Here is a 23141-nt window from a genome sequence, read left to right as displayed (position 1 = left end):
ATGTTTGTACATGAAATAGAAAACCATGCTTTAAAACTATTTTGTTGGTTGGGTTTCTTCTATTGCGCAATAATAACATTTTTTTTGCTTAATGATTAAAATCATTATCATTAAATGCCGCTGGCTGTGTTAGTATTGAAAGAGATGCTTAGGAAACAACTGATGTACACAGGAAAAAAACTTGGATTGGTCATGGTTTGTTTTTTGACTCGCGAAGGGGTTTTGTTTCTATATTTTTCATAAAGAATTGATTTTTAAAATAATATTAATAATAATGTGCTAAATGTAGAGAAACACCAAGCTTAAAAGTTAAAGCAAAAAATTATATTTAAAAACCTTATCTCAGGCAGCAAAGAAAATGAACAAGTACCACCATGTAACTGGCGATATGAAGCAGATTCTGGGTGATCTTAATCGTTTGACTCCGAGCTCACATCGATATTACCAATACGCGCTGCAATCTTGCTCAAAGGCAACATGTGCTTGCAAAGGTGTATGTTTAATTTGGTAGTAAAATATGTAAATACAGTAAAATTGTCAATGTTAATGCTTTACCATCATGAGTTTTGGTATAATATAGACACCTTTATTTATATGGGCCATCATCTGACATTAGTTAAATACAGTTCAATTCATATTTAATTTGTAAAACCGAACTTATGCCTTACATATTCTCTTGTAGTTTTTATGTAGTTTCACTAAGTTTGTTTGATATGTTGTCAGTTTGATATAATACCAAAATTTTCAAGCATAATGTATACCATGATTTTATTATGTTCTTGATTAAACTTGACAGTGGGGATATCCAATACTGGACATTTTATTCCAGTACCGATTTTTTGGCAGAAATAATTGCGACCCTATCATATAAAATAGTATTTTTCAGGTTATTAGACCAAAATTTACTTGATTGTTAGAACTTGGTTACCACCCATTGTTTAACCTAAACCTTAAGGTAGATTTACTGCTATAGATAGCAAACCATAGTTGAAATGTCTCCGATACCACCTTAGTATTGGACAAGAATCTATACTACCACTTGACATTGGGTATTGACTCCAAACCGCTATTATCACACCTCCCTAATTGTTATTTAATTATGCTGGGTGCTGTTTTGTTTGTTGAGTCAAATTCTTGAATAACTTGCATAGAAATTATATGGAAGTGTGCTCCCCAACTATTTGAACAAGTTAATTGGAGTTAAAAAATAATTTACTGAATATTTTTTAGAATTCACACCATCGATTAACGCTGCTTTGTCTTCTGTCTTTAAACGTTTGGAGCCTTGTCCGGACATTACTGAAATGCAGACATTTGATCAGTGGAAACAATATGTTGCCCTCAATAGATTTAATAGGTTTGTAAAATTTGTTGGAATTTATAATAGCAGATCACTACTTACGCTATATTAATAGATGTAAATACGAAATTCTGGCTACCAATCAGAAGTCATAAAATGGACACTTTTAGCCCTGATTTTACAGGATTAAAATGAATCCTATTCCAAGATAACAAACCAATAAAGGTCCAATGCAGCAAACTGCTATTCAACTATATATTTTTCTGGCAAACATTTATAAATGTTAATTTAAATGATTATGTGCATTAGGTATTGTTATGTAACTTGACTTTGCCAGTGTGTGACATTTTTTACAAAAGAAATAATTTTATCTTCAGTAGAAAGAGAGTGGCCCAAATAATAGATAAAAGATTCATTCTCTCTTTCTACTGAAGATAATGAACAGATCCGTGTTTAGTGTTCCCAAATAATTTTAACAATGTATAAACAAAATATTATTTTCCAACTTTTCTTATTCATTTTTAGGTGGTTTGACGGCATGAAGCTTAATACAACTGCCTTAAAACTATGTCTGCTTCCAGTTGGTCCTTTTCCAGAGTTCTTAAACTGCTTTCTTTTGCACGACAGCAAGAAAAACTTTTGGAATTTACTGGTAGACTTTTTAAGGTCAATAGGTACAATGTGGTGTTGGTTTTTTTTAGTGATTACAGTGTTAAATAATTACAATAATTTTCAAGTGTCCGGTCTTTTAAATATTAGAGTGTATATTCTTTTTTGGGACAAAAGAGATATGTGGATGTTATTTGAAAAGTTTTCATTTTTTCTAGATTGTTTTTTTCCGGCTGTGAAGTTGAAATCTTGCCTGAATGCAACATTGCTGATCTAAAAGTCAAGAAACGAAAACACTCACTAACAAAGAAAGATCAGTACCTTGTCACAGATTTCTTTTCTATCTTAAAGTAAGTTAAGTCTTGTCTTAGTGTACGTATTGTTGAGAACAGTAAGTTTAACAACTTTTTGCTAATTAATGTGAAGTAGCCTTAAATCAGTGTTTCTCAACCTGTTGGTTGTGAACTAAACTTGGGTAGCCATTTGATTTGGATGAGTCGCCGACTGCAGTAGTTCACATGTTATATTTATTGAGATTTGTTCTGAGCAAGATTTTTCCAAAATTTTTAGAAAAAAAATGTTTTTCCAAAATTTTAAAAAATCTAAAAGAACGCTTAGTGTTTGGGTCATCATGAAAAGAGCTTGAGAAACACTGCCTTAAATTAACCAATGCAGGTAAACATTACACTAATTTTGTACTAGGTCCAAGATGTCAAAAGATTGTTTCTGCATAATTGCTGTATCCTGGAATGACTTATATCCAACTGAGGACCTTAATTTTGTTCTTGGCCAGGTTTGTCAAATAAGCTTTGTTAATAATAATTATATTGTATTGCTGGCATCTTTGTATTTACAGCAAAACGATTTAACATTGTAACATTTGTATTGTGTGTCCCAGTATATGGGCTACTATGCCTAAAGCCCTCTACCGTTATTTATATATTTTTTTAGTATAAATCTGTCTTTACGTAAAAAAAATATGTATTGATTTATTAGGATGATAGATTTAACATAAGTAATACCACTTTAATCCTATTCTGGCTACACTATTACACTAATCATCAACACACATCGTGAAACATGTAGTTAGTTATACATATGTTGCAGAGCAGTGCTTTATACTGTTTCAGGCAAGCTTCAACCATTACTGCTGTGTGGCAAGTTTCGGGAGATTCGACCCGACATACTTGAAAGGTTTCAAGGGAAATAAAGTGGGAATTGAGCCAAGTGATATGAAGGACATCTCCGCCATTAATTCGACTGTTCTCTGGAAAGTTATAAAGGTAATAAAATCAGTTATTAAATTAAAGAATACATAGCACTAAAATGGTCAAATATGTGCATTCAATTTGACTTAATTCAGCGTTCAAAAATAGGTTCTCATTTCTTTGTCAAAATTACCTCAATAAAAATGCAGAACTACTATTTTGTGGGTAATTACCCCAAATCGCAAGTCAGCTCAAAATATCTGGTAACATCATTTGGTTTGGGACACTGTCTATCGATGCATAGAAAAACAATATGTGTGCTGAGCAGGTAAACTATAGTTCATTACTTGAAACGAAAGTGATTATCTCACATATAAAATCTGCTTATATACCTATTTTTAGGGGTACAGTATTTGGACATTTTTTTGGGGGGGGGGGGATTTTGGACATTTTTTTAGGGGGGGTGGCTACGCCTGTGATCACTTCTCCATACAAAATATGCCATTTTGCAAGTTTAAGTTTGTTTTAGGTTACAAACCAGGTAGTGGAAGTCAGACTCGGGACTTGACAGAGTCGATTTATTACGCTGGAGTCGGGGACTCGAGTATGACCAATTACCATGTAAAACCACCCTAATTTCAAAACTAGTATGGTTGCCAACTGTAAATTGTAAAGGCGGAATAGCATATGGTGGAATAATTTCCACCCATGTACTGTGGGTGGATGAATTATTATGATACCTCTATGAGTGGATTGCTAAATATCCACCCGATTGGAATTAGGTGAATTGGTGAAATACAGGCGGAAGAGTCAACGCCTGACTCGGGACTTGAAATCGCACATTTGGCCGGAGTCAAACTCAAGTTATTTTAACCAGTGGCACCCCTCTCGTTTTGTAGTATTTTTAATATAGCATTATCATGAACGATGATATCGCGATTTATGTTTTCACAACTGCGATATAGTCCAGCAAAACTAGCAGTTCAGGTCGAACAGTATTAAAAGTTCTATAAATATATATATATATATATATTTGACCAGCAAAGGCATCGTCGGTATGTCTTTATTTAAATGAATTCCTTTGCTGGCAAAATATATCTACATCCTAATAGTGTCTAACCCGAATTGCTAGCAGTAGAGTATTCTGCTGTTACTGATCAGTAATTAAGATCGACATTTATATTGCAAGGGTTAAGGTGATTCCCCATATCACATATTCAGTGCAACATTGTGTCTTTACAGATTGTTGTTCACGAAACGTGCCACGTATTCGGTTTGAACCACTGCACAATGTTCTCCTGCCTCATGAACGCAAGTTCGTCTTCGGAGGAGGCACTTAACCAACCGATGCTGCTTTGTCCCGTTTGTATGAGGAAGATACAGCATGCCTGCTCCTCGTGGCCCAAGAACAAAAATCTATTCAATGTATGTATTAAATATATTTTATCCATAACAGACACGAAGGTTTTTTTGTTGTTTCAATAATAAATAAACCCAGGGTGGCAGACTAAACAATTGACCGCGAAACCAGATTTTTTATATTTCTGTAATACCACCAACCTATCAGGAATTTTAAGAGAACTCCATATTTAAAAATTAACCATGAAATCTGGTACTTAAAAAGCACAAGTGAGCCCAAATTATCTTTACTAATTTTTTTGTAAGCCAACAAAACATAAGAAATTAGCATTAAATAGTGCGAATTTAATTAATGTAAGCCTGGTATTCGTTATGCTTTCGCAATGTTCTAAATTTTTGAGAAATCTTTTTCATAACCAAAATTTATAAAAAAGCATATAAAACTTACCAAGTCAAACGGCGAGCCTATAGAACAGATTGAAAAACACTTGTCTAAATTAACTATTTGTTTATATTTCGTTGTTACAAGAAAAGCAATTGGTTCGCTGTAAATCTGTTATACTAGTAGATTGTTTGTATGTATCTGATAATTGTATAGCAGCCAAATTATTTACTGTGTTTGCAGATCAACGTTCATCTGGCTTCACTATGGCAGTTTTTCTCCCTTACCTTCAGCCAAGTTGCGCAACGAGACCAACGAGATCCCTCTACAGATATGCAAGCGTGGGAAATAACAAGTAGAAGAGTCAAGTCTACACTGGATTCCCTAGAGTTTCTTTTAAACCTGAAATGATTAATTATCATTGTGATTTTGTATGTTTAGTGCCTTGTTTTGAACGTACTTATGCAAAAAACAGCTTACTGTGATTGTGTCGATTTTTTCTTCTATGCATTTATTTTATCGCATTCACTTTTTAAAGGTGCTGCTGATATTGTTGTTCCTAATGGTTGCTTTTATCCCAAAAAAGTATATATTTATTTGCATTTTTACCTATTTCTGTATGGTATTCGATATTTTCGGCTTTGAACAAATAAACAATACTTAGTCTTATTTCTTGGAATCTTGCTTAAAATGAAATAAAGGGTGTTTAAGGGTAGTCATGTCCGATACATTTTATTTTGATAATTTAGTAACGTAATTCGATCCAATACCAAATGACGACAATACTATGCTCAAGCAAGCTAAATAGATTGAATTGAACAAATGTTAACCGTAGGTTTTATTTCTAGCGCTAGGTGATACCTATTCTTGGATAATGTTTTCATTCAAGCCTGAAATCTCCAACATCCACTTGGCATCAATTCTGATCCAATCCGAGAGCTATCGCAGACTCGTCGAATCTGTCGATTAATAATGCAAGCTAGAAAAACAACTTTGCTGCGGTGAGGTTCGAACTCACGACCTCCGGCCATACCGAGACCGTCGCTATATCAACCGACTAACGCAAGCTGTAATCGTTGGTCAAAGAGCAGCTTCAGAAGGCTTATCACAGTTGTTGAATACATGATTGTGTGTGTATCTGTCATCCCTATTTCAGGTTATAAAAATCGATGAACACTTTGCTGGGGAAATTTCACTTTATTTCGTTTACAAATACAGAACATTACAATTGCATAAAAACGTGTAGTTGACATTGTATTTTATAAGGCTGGTCATAATTTGGAGGTTCACTTATCAACTTCTACACAGATTTTTTAGAAGCAGTCTTACTCGTCAGCACTTTCAAACGTCAGTTAACACTTCTCATCACTGTTTGTGTCAAGACGAAGAATCTGGCTTGTAATATTCACGGCAACGTTCGTAAAATACTTTTTGAGCTCTTTCCTGCACAATCTCCTCAATGTTTAATTCCTGCTGGAATAATCGTAACTGCAAAGGAAGAAAGGTAAAAGATAAAAAATTCTCACTGAAATATTTTTTAAATGAGCTATGTGTGGCCCATGGCAAAGTCAATGACTTTCCTTAACTTAGTTATTGTGTCAAATAACTTGGGTTAAAAGTAAGTGTCTTTATTAAATATCTTTTAATTGGGTTATTTATTTTAATTTTTGCAAGTAAAACAATTAGCCTCATGTATGTTGCGTTTTGCTTTTTTTAGTTCATATATTAAATTAAACCAACTGATGACTTGGACTGACCCTGCTAAGTTGTTTTGAAAAGATTGTCTGGAACTCATCATTTGAAAATTCGTTTTTTACGCTGTATAAGATATTAAGTGCAATTCATATCTCATACAGCAATTAATGCTGCGCAAGTTGCTAATCCTCTTTTAAATACACAAAACCTCACATTGTTTTGCTCCCTCCCTAGCTGTTTTCTTATTGGAAAGCTTTCAGGGTCCAACTTCTTCTTTTCTACCAGGTCTTTTGTTTTGTCGGTTTGTAAAGCAATACATTGCTTGATGGCAGTCACCCTTGAGGAATGCGTTGATTGCATCTAAACATTTCAACAATAATGACATGGCTGTGAAGCAATCCAATTGATTAATATTATTGGAAACACAAACAAGATCTTGTAAATGAATGTCAAAGCCTAACAGGTTGAGTAAATTGATGTCATGTCAGTGTTGTAATGACTTAAGTCACTTAAGCCACTGTTTTTAAACAACTTGACTTGACTTAAGTCATTTGGGAAAAATGACTTGACTTGACTTAAGTCTTTCGGAAAAATTACTTGACTTGACTTAAGTCATTTGGACAAATGACTTGGGTTAAAATAAAGCGTTTTTTTCAAATATTTTTTTATAAAATTGAGCTATTTATCCAAATTTTAGCACATAAAACAAATTGCCTGCTATATGTTGCGTTTTTTCTTATTTTTTAGTTCAGTTATTGCTCATATTCATACAAATTTAAAAATTTTAATAGTTTAAAATTTTATTTTTTAACAAGGACATGACTTAAAGTTGACTTGCTCTAATTATGACTTGACTGGGACTTGACTTGCGCAACTGATGACTTGGACTTGACTTGTTATTTATTGAAAAACACTTGACTTGGACTTAAGTTGTTTTACAAATGACTTGACTGGGACTTAAGTCAATTTAAAATGACTTGTTGACAACACTGTGTCATGTCATTGAAAATGTTTCAATACATTTTTATTAGGACTATATCGATTTGCTTTGACCTAATTGGCTTTGATATTTGTTTTTACCAAGCCGAAGTAAATCTTAGACATTAAAATTAAAGCATTTGGTAACATTAAAAGCATAACTGAATAACCATTATTTTATAGGAATGTGCTCTTTGCAGCTCTTGTATTGTTAATGGTAATTAAAATGAAAACATGTAAAACTAATAAAAAGTATTAAATAAATTCAGTTAGATTCACGCCGATTGTTTAATTATTGAGAACCAAATCTAAATCTAAACGTGTTTGAACCACTAACACATTAATTGTATAGGTTATGAGCAATTTTCCAGCACAGATTTTTTTTCATGTGTCAATGTATAATTTAGAATGTAAACAGTAATAATTAAAAAAAAATCTAGTAAAATAGATTAAGTTTCAAACCATTACCACGTCATACAAGCTTTTGCATTTTCCTGAAACATCGACGCCAGCAGAAAATGACTGCGTTGGGATTAATGTGTTTAGCTCATGAACAATTCTGTCATCTATCAATCTTGACTTCTTTAGTGCGCCCTACAAATAATGTATAACATAGCAATAAAATATCAGTAGGGTACCAACAAGAAAACAGGCATCATAAAAAAGGCTTATCTTCTTTTTTGCAAAATATTAAAGTTGATTAACATTTGATTTGTCTACTGTATACACTAAACAGTTGTGTTTTATTTTACAAATATTAAAGTAGAATATTTGTGTAATATATACACTAAACAGGTCTACATTTCATTGCAATTTTGGCAGATAAATTGGATAACTATAACAAGACATTTACAACTATACAAATGTTGGCGCTCTTTCACTATTGTACGTAAAAATTAATAAAAAAAAAAATTTTCTTCAAATGCCGCATACCACAACACATATTGTTTGGGTTAGCGTTTGGTTGAGGGTGGGTCAAGTTATTATTAATAATAAACATAATATTACTTGACCCACCCTCACCCAAACGCTAACCCGCACCCTAACCCAAACAATATGCGTTGTGGTATGCGGTATTATTATTATTTTTTTTTGCATAACTTTTCACGTACAATAGTGAAAGAGCGCCCAAATGTTTTAGCACAAGATCAGGATGATCAGATTGACTGTTTTTGCAATTATAAATTTCCTATAACGCCAAAGTTTAAGTAGTTTTGTAGAATATATAATGAAATTTAGTTCACCCAATGGCTTGACATTCCTGCGCTTCCTAATGTAATGTACTTACCATAAACAAGTTGAAATCGCTGCACAGAGAGGTATCAGCCAAGGGCGCAGCCATCTTGCAGCACGTCCTATCTCGTGCTAGGGACACCTTGCGGTCTGTTATTGTACAACTCGCCGGCACGAAGACTGACAGAGCGTGAACAAAAGTTTCTCCTTGAAAATAAACCGGACAACTCAATTAATCAAAGATGTGGGACTGTGGGTGGTCCAGGTGTGTTGCAAACGACATAGAAACAATTTATAATGTTGTTGTGACATAAAAACTTAAAAAACGGGATTACGGCTCCGCCATGCTCAGGGCTGTACGATAGATTAAACTCTAGTTTTGCTTTTGTGAAAGAAAATAATGGGATATTCAACGAAAGTTGTTTCGCTAAATAGGGTGTAGATGTCTTCACGGTATCTGCATTCTGTGCACACCCCGATGAGTAAATTGTCCATCTAAACTCCAGAAAATGTAAACCTTATTTGTATCGGTGGTTAAGCACAATTGCTACTCTGTGTTGGCGTTTAAGGGCCTGAGATTGTTAGACATTGGAAACAAAACAGGTTAATATGTTGTTGATTTCGGGGAATCATTACACTCTTTGTGAAAACTGGCGAAAAAATGCTGACTTGCAAAAAGGTTAATATAACCTTTATAGAAAGTTTTATTCGATTTTTTGCCAAAGAAAATTTACACTTAAATCTCTTCTAAAAGTCAAATTAAATTTGTTTTACGGTGGTCGGGAAATTATTATTTTTAAGATGGTCATCAACGAATCTTCTTTTAAGGTCAATATTTTGCTTTAAAATCTGATTTCTAATTTTTCCTGCTGTTCCAAACCACATTTCTATTTGGTGGGCAAACGAGCCTGAAATAAAGTTAGCGAATATGGCCAACAGTTATATATGCCTATATTAGTTGATTTCTTTAAACGTATTAATTAAAAATTGTCTTTGTATGTTTAGAATATCAATGTTCTAATTTTTCTGTTTTACATTTAAAGTAATATTGCTGTTAGATAACCCACCGCGAGACAGTTCATGTGTATCATTCAATTAAACTAAAATAGTGTTTTAATTGGAATTTTAGACCTTTGCCAGGCGCTTGTCTAGAATTCTACCACATTTATGTCCGGGGATTTTCAATCCTAACAATATTTGGGTTGCGGTGCAAGGTTTTCTTTTCTTTGCAATTTTAATTTTGACATCTTTAATGATGATGTGTCTACTAGATTAATGTAAAAAAAATGGTAGAATTTAGACCAGCGACCTTTGGCGCTTATCCAAAACCTAAAACAGCAATACCTGTCCTTATTTCAAATTTGTTTTCTTTAGAATACTTTATGACCAGGCTGTAACATTTTATTGACATTGCTTTTAGTAGAATATGCCGCGCTGGTGTGAAAATCCACCTTTCTTACAGTAAGAAAACCTTGTCAAAAATTGTAAGAACGAAATAAAATAAGCATCATAATATTAATAGTTTTTGACCCATCAAACCCAAATGCTAGCTCACAACCTAACTCAAATAATATTAGCCAGACAAAATTGTGATGGAATTCTAGACCAGTGCTGAAGATGTTAAATGTCCATTTTGATCAATTCTTATACTTGATAATAGTGTTAAAATATTGCCATTTCATTGTACAAAGTAAATAACCTTTTATCTAACTACACGTTACTGAATTAAATTTAGTGTAAAACATTCAAATAAAATGTAATACATTCTATTTTTTTAGTGTAAAACTGTTTTATTTGCTTTGACGTTCCCTAAATCAATGGGGATGTGATTATTTGCTTGACAACTTGTTTTTAAGCTTCAATATTAATGACACTACACAATCCGATATCACATTATTCCTGAGAAAATGTATCGTTCTAAAGAAAAACCGAAACATTCCCAATATAAAATCAAAGTCACAGTTACATGTCGCTTGCACTCGGTCCTTATACTTATGTAAACTGCTGACAAACATAAAACGGTCTGTGTATATATAGTGCCAAATTGTCATTGAATTTTTCCATTTTATTTGTACTATATATACACATTTAAACCAATAAAAAATTGACATATTAAACATTAGTTACCCAATCTTTGCGTTTTCTTTTAAATCTTTTCCATATAACTTTCAACAGAATCTATAATTTATTAAAACTGTCCTACAAATTGATACAAATTTTTGAAATGGTAACAACCATTTTCTAAACAAAGCAAAAGGGTAAAGTGGATCAGGAATAAATATAAAAAAAATTACAGTCGGACAGAAAATAACAAAAGCAGCTCCTCAAAATGGCTTCAAAAGAAAGAATGAAAAACTACAAGAACAAAGCAAAAGATCAGGACGAACTGAGACGAAAACGCGAAGAGGAAGGAATACAGTTGCGGAAACAAAAGCGGGATGAACAGGTAAAGTTTTAGTGCTGTTTAAATGGCAGAATATTTGGTAGTTTTTAACCAACATCCTGTTTTGCTTGCTCATCAAAACCAAACAGTACTGTTTCGTTGCAAACCGTGTTTGTGATTAAACTAATGTTGTGATCATTGTTGTCTGGTAATTAGCTACATTGTATGGAAGTTTTCCATCAGATTAATATTCAGTTCAACGTAGAAAAAAAATACGCTTATAGTGTTTAAGTATTTATGTTAGTTTAAACTGTTTATAACATAGTCTTGTTTATCCAGACATATACATGGTATAAAATGAAGCATAAATTATTAAAAACAAAATCAATATGCAATCAGACAAAAATGACTAATTGCTCAATTCAAAGCCAAGTGTGTCATTTACTGAGAAATGTCAATTTGAATATTAAATCTTTTATTGATTTTCTAAAATAGACTAGATGCTTTGTTGTTTTTACACAGGTATTTAAACGCCGTAATGTGACGCTAAACGATGAAGAAGTTAGTGGCAGCGGAGACAACATACAAGTTGCAATGATTCATTCAACTTCAGGTTGATTATTAAATTGCTCTTATAACAACGACATGATTCAATCTCAATATTTATAAAAAAAAAACATCAGTTATATGAATGTTGAAAAATAACCCAGTGGTGAAATACACTTTTTTTCTGTATGTTCTTGATTTTATGCAGCTTTCCAACTTATTGGTAAGCATATCAGTACTTGGTTAAATGAAATTCTAAAGGTATGGTTACAAGCTACATTCAAGTCTCATTTCCTTAAGCACAATGATATTACAACAGCTTTCTGTGAAATATTTATCACTGCAAATTTTAGGAATTTTTCACCCTAAACTTTGAGGTGTATTTTGGTGGCCTAAGGTTATTTAATGCTGATGGGTTAAATACAAAATTGCCTGTAGCTCTGGCCTTGTATTTATTTGGGTCTATATAAACACACCAAACCCAGCCGTTGAACACTTCTAGTAGACACATCATTACTTGATATAATTTACATACAAAAATTGTCAACAGGATAAAATAATTTCTGTCTAAACATGCCTCTTCTTAGATGGCGAGCTGATTGACCAAGAAATGGTCGAGGCGGTTTTAAATGGCAGCTTGGAGCAGAAATACATTTACACCCAAAAGTTTAGAAGACTTCTATCCAAAGGTTTGTTGTTCTAACTCCACCTATTTAAAATTATGATCCCGCGAATGCTCTGTGGCTTGTGTGCTAAACTGGGGGAAATTTGTTGTCCATGGTTTGTGAAACAGATGAGAAAATAAAATTTGCGTTGACTTAATTTTAAAGACTATATAATTTTGCCCATACACATCAAGACCAATGTTAAACAAAATACTATTTTTTCAGAAATTCTTCATATTTTTTGTTCGTATACATTCTTATGTATATTACATCTAGCTCAAATTAAATTGTGGACTCATGGCTATTGTTAAAACCCGAAAAGCTTTGAATAAATGTATTGAAATAATTTTGTGGCTTGCAATTTTGTACATCATCCAATACTGCTAGTTTGTTTGACTATTGATTTTTTTTCTGATAAAAGTTTTTTATTCAATATGGAAATTATAGTCAATTTAGTAATTGTTTTTTTAGAACCAAGTCATAGTACAACCTACAAAACTATTTTCACACATTGCACTTTCAAGATGTAAACATTTTAGATTGTTGCCTTAAAACTTCTACTTAAAAACAGAAACCTAGCACCCAACTTACAACAGATATACGAAGCATACATTTTTTTCATAAATACATCTTGAAGTCTAACCAACATTACACCTGACATACCACAAAGATGTCCTGTGATCAACCACTAACAAATGTCTTATTGACATGCTTTTAATCTCATTACGCAATGGATTATAGTCATTGACTTGAATACATAATATGAAGTTTTTTGCCCTTTGAATACAAAAATGTTTTTGTTTTATCCATTTTTTTGCTTAGAATTTGGAATACAATGTCCATAAGATTATTCCGTTAGCTTCAACCACAGATTTGCTTGCTTCACAGAACCAAACCCACCAATAGACGAGGTTATCAAGACCGGTTTGGTGCCAGAGTTTGTGAATATGTTGAGCCTGGTCGACCAGCCTACTCTGCAGTTCGAAGCTGCCTGGGCACTTACTAACATTGCTTCGGGCAGCAACACACAAACCAGGGTTGTGATTGAGGCGAACGCGGTTCCAGTGTTCATAACTCTGCTGAAATCACCACATGAAGAAGTTAGAGAACAGGTAAGTTTTTGGGTACACTAAAAACGGATCTGTAATGTAGATTGATAATGAATTGCAAAGCCAAAATGTTTATAGTTGAAAACAAAAAAATTACCTTGATTAAGGCGTTTCAATACAAACTTGTATCATCTTCAGTTAATCTGACTGAGAAGTAAATCAAAGCATCATTTATAAAAGATTATTTATTTGACTATGGAAACTCTGATAACAACTGCGTCCAACAATTTATAAGTGATTTTTAGATTTACCTCTCAGTCACATTAACTGAAGATGATACAAGTTCGTATCGAAACGTTTTCAACAAGGTTAAATGTAAATAGTTTAGATCAGGGATGTCCAACTTGCGGCCCGCCTGATATTTACGTGCGGCCCACCACTTACTCTCACTCTCAGTAGCCTTTATTGAAAACAATTTCAACTATCATCAAAACGTGTAGAACGCGCAGTATTTGATGTAGGCCTAAAAAATCTTATGTAGGTGTTTATAAGTTAAGAGCAGGTGTTTATAAGTTAAGTTGTTCTATGACGTCACAATAACTCATGTCGTAACTTATAACATCACCCCTTTAATTTAAGAGGTTTTGTGGCAATGCGGCCCATTCTGCTAAAAGGTTGGACATCCCTGGTTTAGATCATGGATAGGTGTTTTTCCTGTATTTTTTGTATTACATTTTTAAGGACATTGATGGGCTGCTAAACTACTGAAAACTGTTCCATTTAAAGTGTGTTTTAAAATATATAAATATATTATTTTTCAGATGATAAATAAAGTATTAGCCATATCCATTGTTGTGTTTTGTTTGTAGGCCGTTTGGGCTCTTGGCAATATTGCAGGGGACAGTTCGCAATGCAGAGATTATGTAATAGGATGTGGAATCGTGCCCCCTCTTATAGAGTAAGTTTACCTGATTTATTCATGTTGATCAAATTATCCAATTAAACTACCTCTTAAAATTGCTTTTTTTATTACAATAATTTTCATCTAATATTGAAAAACTGATTGTAGTTTGCAAAAACATACTTGGCTACATATCAGTGTTTTAAAATTTTATTGCGAAAAACTACTTATCGTTTTACACTTGTTAGCTTTCATTTAGTAGTTGATGCCCCATAAATTACCAGTTAATTCTATTTACAGCTGTGTGAGCTAATTTTTGACTCATATTTCTTCCCACAAGGAAAATTAATGAAAATTTTCTTTCCCACTAGGTTGGCTCAGTCCAGTACAAGGCTGTCCATGCTGCGTAACGTTGTGTGGGCAATCTCCAACGTTTGTCGAGGAAAAAATCCCCCACCCAACTTCCAGAAGGTCTGACAGAGCCCATTGATTTCTGTTCCTTCCTGTTAATATAAATATTACCATATCTCATTAATTTGGTCCTTCTTACTCTTAACTGCATGGAAACCCTAAGAGGATGCATGCTTGCATAGTGTGTGGTTTGCACTACTTTTAACATGACCGTTAATGTTTGACAAGTTTGTTAGAAAATTTACCGAAAAAGTCTTTGTCGCAAAATTTACCAAAAAAGTTCCTGCCTCCTGAAAAATTGCAAAAAAAAGAATAAACATGATGTGATCCTTTGAAAAAACACAAGTGAACAAAACGTTTTTGGCCACAATAGAACATTAATGCTATTTATTTCCTGAAATTTTACAGTTAATAATTTGTTTTTATACCCAAATGTTCATTAAAATAATTTGAATATAAATTCAGAGACACTAAAATCACTTTTTTTTCACGTTAATTAAGTTTTGTAATGATATGACTAGGTGTCTCCTTGCCTGCCGATTTTGGCGAGGCTGCTTTTCAACGAAGAGCCAGATGTTTTGGCCGACACTTGCTGGGCTTTATCTTACCTTTCCGACGGACCAAACGAGAAAATTCAAATGGTCATCGACAGGTGAAGCTTGTCAATTATCTTAGTAAATATTTTTCAAAACAACTTGACGTTATTAATATGAATATAAGATCAAATATAAAAAAAATAATAAAATATTGTGTGTTTAGGTTGTTTTTAAACCAATGGTTGGCATTATTTATATCAGTGCTTTTCAAACCCGTGGGATGGTACGCACTTGTGCGGATGAAAAATATTGTAAGGCGGATGACTAACGTTGTGCGGATAAATGTGCTGATGAAAATGATGCATAATTATTTATCATTATGTGCAATACAGTAATCAAATAAGCTGGTGCGCCCACTTATGCGTTACAGGTACAGTAACAGAGTCTCATAGTGGTTCATTGCAGCTTAAGCTACCAATTTGATATTGGTCAAGACTTAGGCACACGGTTTTAATACACAAAACCGCTCATTGATATTTCACATTTAAACTAAAGGTTGTAAACTTTGCTTGTTTCGCGCGGATGGAGATTTTAAAGGTTGAAAAGCACTGATTTATATTACTTCATGTTACATTAGGGTAAAACTTTTTGTCAGGGAAGACAAGTGATTTCTCACGTCTTTTATTTCTTTATTATTTGAATACTCACCTGAATAAAAGCAGTTAAAATGTCATTGACCAACATCCAAAAATAACAATAATGTGCAAATATCAATTTTGTTTGAAAAGTGAAGAAACAACTACCTTAAGTAGAAATCTGTTCGTTTGACTAAATTCATTGTGTAAACCATTTTTTCACTAAAAAGTTTATTAATTCGATTTAAGTGGTGTATGTCGGAGGCTGGTGGAACTGCTGATGCACGAGCACCACGCCGTGATTTCAAGCGCTTTACGAGCTGTCGGCAACATCGTAACTGGGGATGATGTACAGACGCAGGTAAGAGAGTTAAAACTAGGGATGTCTGGTACTTGACATTTTATTTTAAAAAGTATCCCAATGCCAAATGACGTCGTTTTCATGTTTAAAACAGGAAACTAATTGAAATTAAAATATTCAAACAAAGTGATTATTTACTGGTTAGTACGCAAACATTTGCTTTAACATGATTTCGACTTTTTTAATTCCCGGTGTTAAACTAATTTTGTTATGAAATTTGCCTTTTAGTGTAGAATCGTTTCGTAGGATTCGCAAATCGTTTGTAAAATTCATTTACTAATTCGGTATCAGATCGGCACCGACACCACCCTAGTATCCCACAAGTAACGATAGCAACACTTGGCATCGGGTGTCGGCTCCGATCTGATATTATTGGACATCCATACTTAAAACTATTGATAAAACTTCGTTGTTTTACTGCCGTATGCGATGTTCAATGTTTTAAAACAAGGCCTTTTAAGCTGTTGTGCGTTATTTCAATTTTCCAAGGGCGCAGAGAAGCATTCTGTGGAAATGTTGCATTAAGCATTTTGTAAATTATGGAGCAAGTTGAATTTCCTAAATCTTTTCCCCTCAGTTTAAGTTTACCAAGAATGCAGCTCTAATTACTTGGAAATTTAGCAAACATAATTTCCTGCACCTGTTTAGACTTAAGTTGCTCCTAATGCAAATGTAGTTTACTGTCACTATTACAGTGTGTGTTATTTCAGGTGATTCTTAATTGTTCTGTGCTACCCGCCCTCAACCACCTCCTGTCAATCAACAAAGACTCCATCAAGAAGGAAGCTTGTTGGACAATCTCCAATATTACCGCTGGAAACAGGTTCGTGCAACTTTTTTGTCCACGTCCTCTACATTGTTACTTTTTACTCTCTCTGCATACGGCCTGGTTCAAATACAAATATCTTGTTTAAATCTAGTTATGGAGCATAATGGTTGAAGGTTGTAGTAAGACGTAGTAGAAATATCAAATTAATACCAATTTCTGATGATACTCACTTCTGTATGTGCTTTGATATTCTAACGAAATCTAGTTTTGTATTATAAACCAACAAAAGAACTAATGTAAAAACTCACTTTCCAAATCTGCACATACTATACAATTAGTTGTAACTCAAAATAGCCACAATAATCAATGAAACATGCACACATATGTGTGTTAACAACTGAGATCTAGCCCTTCTGAAGTTGCTTTTTGACCAACGACTGCGGCTTACGTATAATTAGTTCACCGAAAGCCATTTGCAGACTCACTAGACTCGGTGAGTCTGCAATGGCTTTCGGTGTACTAGCCACAATAGTATAACGCTTGTCCCTAAACTCAAGCATATTAACTGAACACTGATTGTAATCCATATAATAACCTTCCGTACACCATCAGTGGTAATGTAGAACAGTCTGAGAACCACTGAATTATTTTTCTACCAGCTATCGAATTTCCTACAATATGATCGACACTCGACAGATATCAATTTTTTGACCAATACCGATATCCGATTTTTTGTATTTTGTATTTTTGCTTACCGACACCTAAAAGCGCTAACTGATATGCGTTTTAAGTACATCGATGTTGAAAGTTAGCTGAGAGTTAGTCGACATATACAAAATGCTACCTACTTCTGTATGGGCTTTGATATTCTTACTACGTCTTACTACAACCTCCAACCACTATGCTCCAAAATTTAGAATGACTTTTCCTCATTTGTAATTTTGCGAAAAATGCCGTTTTCCTTTATAGGCAGCAAATCCAGCAAGCAATCGACTCCAATATTTTCCCGAAGCTGATTGAAGTAATGCACACCGCCGATTACAAGACGAGGAAAGAAGGCGCCTGGGCAATCACGAATGCCACTTCGGGAGGCAACCCTTCACAAATCAAGTTGGTGCACTTTTAAATGTGATCTTTTTGATATCAAACAACAAAATATAAGGCAAAAAGTCTTTGCCGTTGAAAGGTTTTTGAACTATATTGCTATATTCCTGGTACATGAAAAACTCTGGATCGGTTTGCAAAAACGTTAAAGATCGTGTATTGAGTAAAAAATGACATCGGTCGATCTCCACTCGCAGATACCTTGTCAGCATCAACTGCATCGCTCCTCTGTGTGATCTTCTTGCCGCACAAGACGCAAAGATCATCCTGGTCGCTCTCAACGGACTCGAGAACATCCTCCGACTGGGAAAGATCGAGATGCAGGAAACAGGAACAAACCAGTTCGCTCTGGCCGTCGAAGAATGCCAAGGTTGGATTATTTGTTACTCTCTGGCTGGGAAGTGTTATAGCCAGGTTTACCACTAAGACCAAAATATAAGCACGCTACTACGAAAAAAAAATAACTCTGGTGAGAATTTACCTGGAAAAGGAATAAATCTAAATTCGATTAGAACTAAGATTGGAGCACACAAGCAATTTACAAATTAGATTAGAATTAGTCGCATTTTGCTTTAAATAATGGAATTAGAAAACTAGAATTGTCTAGTTGTTCGATTCTGTCCAATTGCGCCCAATCCTATGTATTCACCTGTCATGCGATGCAGGTTTGGATAAGATCGAAAGTCTGCAGACTCACCAAAACCACGAAATCTACCAGAAGACGTTCGATATGATCGAGAAGTACTTTGGTTCGGACGATGAAGACCAAGAGCTCGCACCTCAGGTAACTTGCGCATAATACCTTGGGGCCAGGGCGAGTCAGCAAATGATATCGACCCATAGAAAAGACACCTGTTTTCAGAGATAGACACCTAGAATTGTTGTCCACAAAGTTTCAGCTCATTTGAACAATGTTTTGTGATGCGGGAATCATGTTTTATTTTTCGGAAAGCCCTTATTGTTTTGTTGCAAAGCATTGTTGCAAATAAGTCATTTTAAAGTGACCTAAGTCCTAGTAAAGTTTCAGTCAAGTCATTATTAAAGCAAGTCAATTCATTGACATTAAACTCATCTAAAAATAACAAACGCAATACACAGAAAGCAAGTTGTTTTTTGTGAACAATTTGAGATTAATACTCCAATTGATGAAAACATTTAATTTTAACCCAAGATATTCGGCACAATAACTTAAGTGCTATTCAAGTCACTTGTCCAAATGTTTAAGTCAATTTAATTCGTTTTGGTCAAAAGACTTATGTTAAGTCAAACCATTTGACAACAGTGACGTAATTTCACTTCAACCTAAGTTAATTTATCACAACACTGATTGTAAGCATTGTAATTTTGAAGTGGCTGATTGCAATGGCCAGTTTTTTTTAAGGTTTGTTTTGGGTGACCGCTAAGTAGTTTTAGGAGCCGCGAGTGTTCCATTTAAATACCAAAAAATAGCCATATTTGCTTAAACGAATTATTTATTATTTTTTGAGAAACCGCTGGAGAAATTTGAAAAAAAACTCCGTAAAAAAACACTGGAATGACCAATTGGCGCACATGTGTATTGCGTATCTTCAGTGTCACGATCGAAAAACGTCTCTGTTTTCGAAATAATGCCTGATGTTGGTCGTTGCGTAATTGCCTTCCCGTCCTTATTAGTCCCAAGCGCACGACAACAATCAATCAAAATTGATTCCTGAAGCCGCTATGAAAGGCAGTCAGGCAACCCATGCAGCGACGGTGTTATTATGACACATAATAATAACAACAATGCCTTGTGGTTGTCGTATTTCGCTTAATGCACTAGAAAACAACTTAGTAAACCGAAAATCAGTTTGTTTAGATGTTATAAGATAAATATATTTCAATCTTAAAAGCATCATCAGTATTTTAATGCGAATGAGTTTACCTATTTTATTTATTGAAGAAACTTACTTAAAGTTGAATCTCCGAAATCTGCTTATGATGTACTAATTCAGTTCAATAGGACAAAATTGAAAAAAATGCTTTTGAATGGAAGGCAACGAACTTAAATATTAAAACAGTTCCAATTTTTTGAAGATTTAAATCGTAACAGCGCGACCCATTTTTTACCCTTCGCCACCCTAATATACATTGGAAGCCATTGCTTTGAGGCAACAAAAGCCATACCGTTCACGTTTAGTAAAACATTCAACATTAGGGTTTATCTTTATAGAATCCAAAACCATCGGCGGCAGGTTTTAGCCAGTCGATCACTGCTCCGCTGACGCGTATATCAACAAGTAAAACTCATAGTTAAAAACATGAGTAAAAACAGGATCAGACGTTTTTTTTAGAAGGAAAATATATTTCGCCAAGTGGCATCGTCAGTTCCTGTAAGAGTACAAATAAATAAAATCAGAGCGCAGCCATCAACAAACCAATAAAAGTAAACAATAAAATATTGAAGCATGACAATTGACGGTAAACTAAAAAACTAGTAAAACGACCACCTTATCATGTATTTCGGGCGCCAATGCTGCAATCAATATAGCCTTTCAAAATGACCGTTTACAACACTGCTTTTTGCCCGATATTTAGGTATAAATCGCTGGATAGAAAACCATAACTAACATGTCTCTTGTTTGATATTGGATCTGCCTTAACGCTACCCTAGTATCGGGCATCTGAATGTCTGACTACTTTGTTCAACGAATATGTGAATTGTTTTATTTAATTTTTGCAAGTCATGCGGGCGGGGACTTGTTTAGTAGGTACCAGTGTTGTAATGACTTAAGTCATTGACTTGACTTAAGTACACTCAAGTCACTGTTTTTAAATGACTTTACTTGACTTGAGTCGTTTTGTCAAATAACTTGGGATTAAATTAAGTGTTTTTTATTAACATTTATCTTAAGTTTTGCCCATTAAACACTTTTGTTGCTGTATATTGCGTTTGTGTTATTTTTTAGTTAAATTAATGCTTATGATCGGTCGATTTTACCGATTTTAGTAGTTTAACAGTTAATTTAATGTCAAAGACATGACTTGAATTTGACTTGCTCTCATAATGACTTGGACTGGGACTTGACTTGTTATTTTTGCAAAATACTTGACTTGGACTTAAGTTATTTTTCAAATGACTTGACTGGGACTTAAGTCATTTAAAAATGACTTGTTTACAACACTGGTAGGTACTGTATAGTTCGACTTTGTTTTTGTAGCTGACTGTTTCTCCTTGCTTAGGGTCAGGGGTTAGTAATGAATGGGGTTAGAATTTGAGTTAGGATTGGAATTAATGGTTGAGCTTTTTTAACCTTTTCACTTTTTCAGGTTGACGAATCCGCGAAGCAATTTGCCTTCAAGACCGACGACACAAAAATGGAGGAGTTTAAGTTCTGACCGGGCTTTGCAGTCACCAGCCCCCCCTAAAAAGCACCCCCGGCGCCCGATGTCCCGCGGCCAGCCGGCTCCAATGGTTCCACCGGGGACAGTTGCCCAACACTAGCCCGACGCCCAACACACCTCTATGAACTTAAAACATAGCAAAAACTCCCCCATGCATCTTTCCGTGTGTTAGTCGTTCAAGTTTGGCCCGGGACACAAAATGGCTTCCAATTCTCTTATGTGGCTGGCCTTCGCGTTGGGTCGTTTGCAAACGAACTCAAGTGGAAATGAATGCTTGCGAACGCCATTTTCTCGGTTTGAATAGAACGATCTGTAAAAGCGTCTTCTCCCTATCGTGCAAATATAACGCGTTTTATTTAAGAATTTTTCCGTAACGTAGCACACCGCAATGCGACCTTGTGAGTATATACCTTTAGAAAATTGTTCGATCGAAGCGCTTGTTTTATTCCAACGGGACGAAAGGCGAATTGAAACACCGAGAAACTGTTACAGGTTTTCCACATAGTCTTGAAATCTTTGAAACTGTGTGGCAAACCTGTATTATAAACCAGAATAATTGAATTTCCTTGTGTTACGGCGTTACAGTATAACAGGCCTAAAAATAGTGACGCTCAATTTTGAACGCTTTAGGTCAAACCTGGCTTGAGAAAAAACAATGGATTTCTGCAGAAAAGTTTTCGACATCATTTTTTTTCTGTAAGTTACTTTGTACGCAAGACAAAAAAATGTTTAAACTTGAAAGCAAAAAAGCGTTTATTTGTGTTTAACCCTTGCAGTTACATGAAAGCCACAAATCGCAAAAGGCCTTTGTTTCAAAACTCGAAATAATATCCCCATTTAACTGCTCGCTTGTTTTCGGGTCTCGCTTCACTTAGGGAATTAGTGGCCGCTTTACAAGGCGATGTACTAGGCCCCATTAAGTAGTCACCAACGGGTTAGAGAATCAAGCTCCCTTTGGTCGGGTTACTTTGTTGGGCTTAGTACATTACTCAAAGGCGGCTACAATATCGTTCTTATAAGAACTTTGCCGGTTATCCGCGCTCTTTTCTGTCGCTTCCGCAAAAGCCGTCCTATTCCTTTTTTTGCCTTGTTGCTTTGTTTTTATGTGTTTTTCTCACGCTTGTCTGGTTCGCGTTGTTTTTCAAAGACTTTGGGATTTCGTTTTGGGTGGTAAAAACACTTTTTTTGAACAGTTTTACGCAAACTGGAGACTGTCTCTGTTTTGCTGCTACCACTCTATCGGCTTTTTTGTTTATCAGGTTACAACATGTAGGAAAGTCGGCATTTTGCTCAAACGTACCAATCGACAAAACTTTGCATTTACTATGATGCGTTTCGAATATTTGGTTGAGATCCACATCGACAATACCTATTAGTTTTAGTTTTCTACTCCGATATAGACTTGAACAACTAGATTTATTTTAGCTTTTTAAAATTGGATTAGAATTTGTCATTTTGCTCTAATTCGTTGAATTAGAAAACTAGATTTATCTAGTTGTCCAAGTCTGGCCCAATACCTTTAACTCAATATTTTGGACGAAAAGTACATCCTGTCCTATCCCGATACCAAACGACATAATTTGCTATTTTGAAAAAAATTTACAGGACGCAAAGGTAATTTTTTAGGTGGTAGTTTTTTTGTAGGTCGGCAGCA

General features: G+C 34.5%; 3 protein-coding genes across 3 annotated transcripts in view; 2 read left to right on the top strand and 1 right to left on the bottom strand.

Moving 5' to 3' along the window:
* LOC146137400 (uncharacterized) overlaps window positions 1-5492 on the top strand; it is a 28076-nt gene extending 22584 nt beyond the window's left edge. Inside the window, exons 11-18 of the mRNA XM_083393342.1 lie at window positions 347-491; window positions 1231-1357; window positions 1826-1966; window positions 2128-2259; window positions 2612-2702; window positions 3040-3192; window positions 4360-4542; window positions 5102-5492. Of these exons, the coding sequence (XP_083249468.1) occupies window positions 347-491; window positions 1231-1357; window positions 1826-1966; window positions 2128-2259; window positions 2612-2702; window positions 3040-3192; window positions 4360-4542; window positions 5102-5269 (1140 nt within the window). The 3' untranslated portion in view covers window positions 5270-5492. The remainder of the gene's footprint in view (window positions 1-346; window positions 492-1230; window positions 1358-1825; window positions 1967-2127; window positions 2260-2611; window positions 2703-3039; window positions 3193-4359; window positions 4543-5101) is intronic.
* A 554-nt stretch (window positions 5493-6046) lies between these two features.
* On the bottom strand, window positions 6047-8946 carry LOC146137399 (protein MIX23-like). The gene is made up of 4 exons (XM_083394143.1): window positions 8820-8946; window positions 8000-8125; window positions 6767-6913; window positions 6047-6346 (listed from the first exon to the last, which is right to left on the bottom strand). Exons 1-4 carry the CDS (start codon window positions 8871-8873, stop codon window positions 6236-6238), a joined length of 438 nt encoding a protein of 145 aa, XP_083250269.1. The 5' UTR covers window positions 8874-8946; the 3' UTR covers window positions 6047-6235.
* Window positions 8947-10952: 2006 nt separating this feature from the next.
* LOC146137398 (importin subunit alpha-7-like) lies at window positions 10953-22856 on the top strand. Its single transcript, XM_083394901.1, has 13 exons — window positions 10953-11210; window positions 11670-11760; window positions 12281-12382; window positions 13247-13470; window positions 14277-14365; window positions 14680-14779; window positions 15241-15371; window positions 16140-16251; window positions 16962-17074; window positions 17990-18130; window positions 18322-18494; window positions 18790-18908; window positions 21413-22856. Exons 1-13 carry the CDS (start codon window positions 11094-11096, stop codon window positions 21479-21481), a joined length of 1581 nt encoding a protein of 526 aa, XP_083251027.1. The 5' UTR covers window positions 10953-11093; the 3' UTR covers window positions 21482-22856.
* The last annotated feature ends 285 nt before the right edge of the window (window positions 22857-23141 follow it).

This window comes from Ascidiella aspersa, chromosome 7, assembly GCF_963924565.1.
Source record: "Ascidiella aspersa chromosome 7, kaAscAspe10.2, whole genome shotgun sequence".
In the NCBI taxonomy this organism is placed as follows: Eukaryota; Metazoa; Chordata; class Ascidiacea; order Phlebobranchia; family Ascidiidae; genus Ascidiella; species Ascidiella aspersa.
This window is presented reverse-complemented; position numbering and strand designations above follow the sequence as displayed.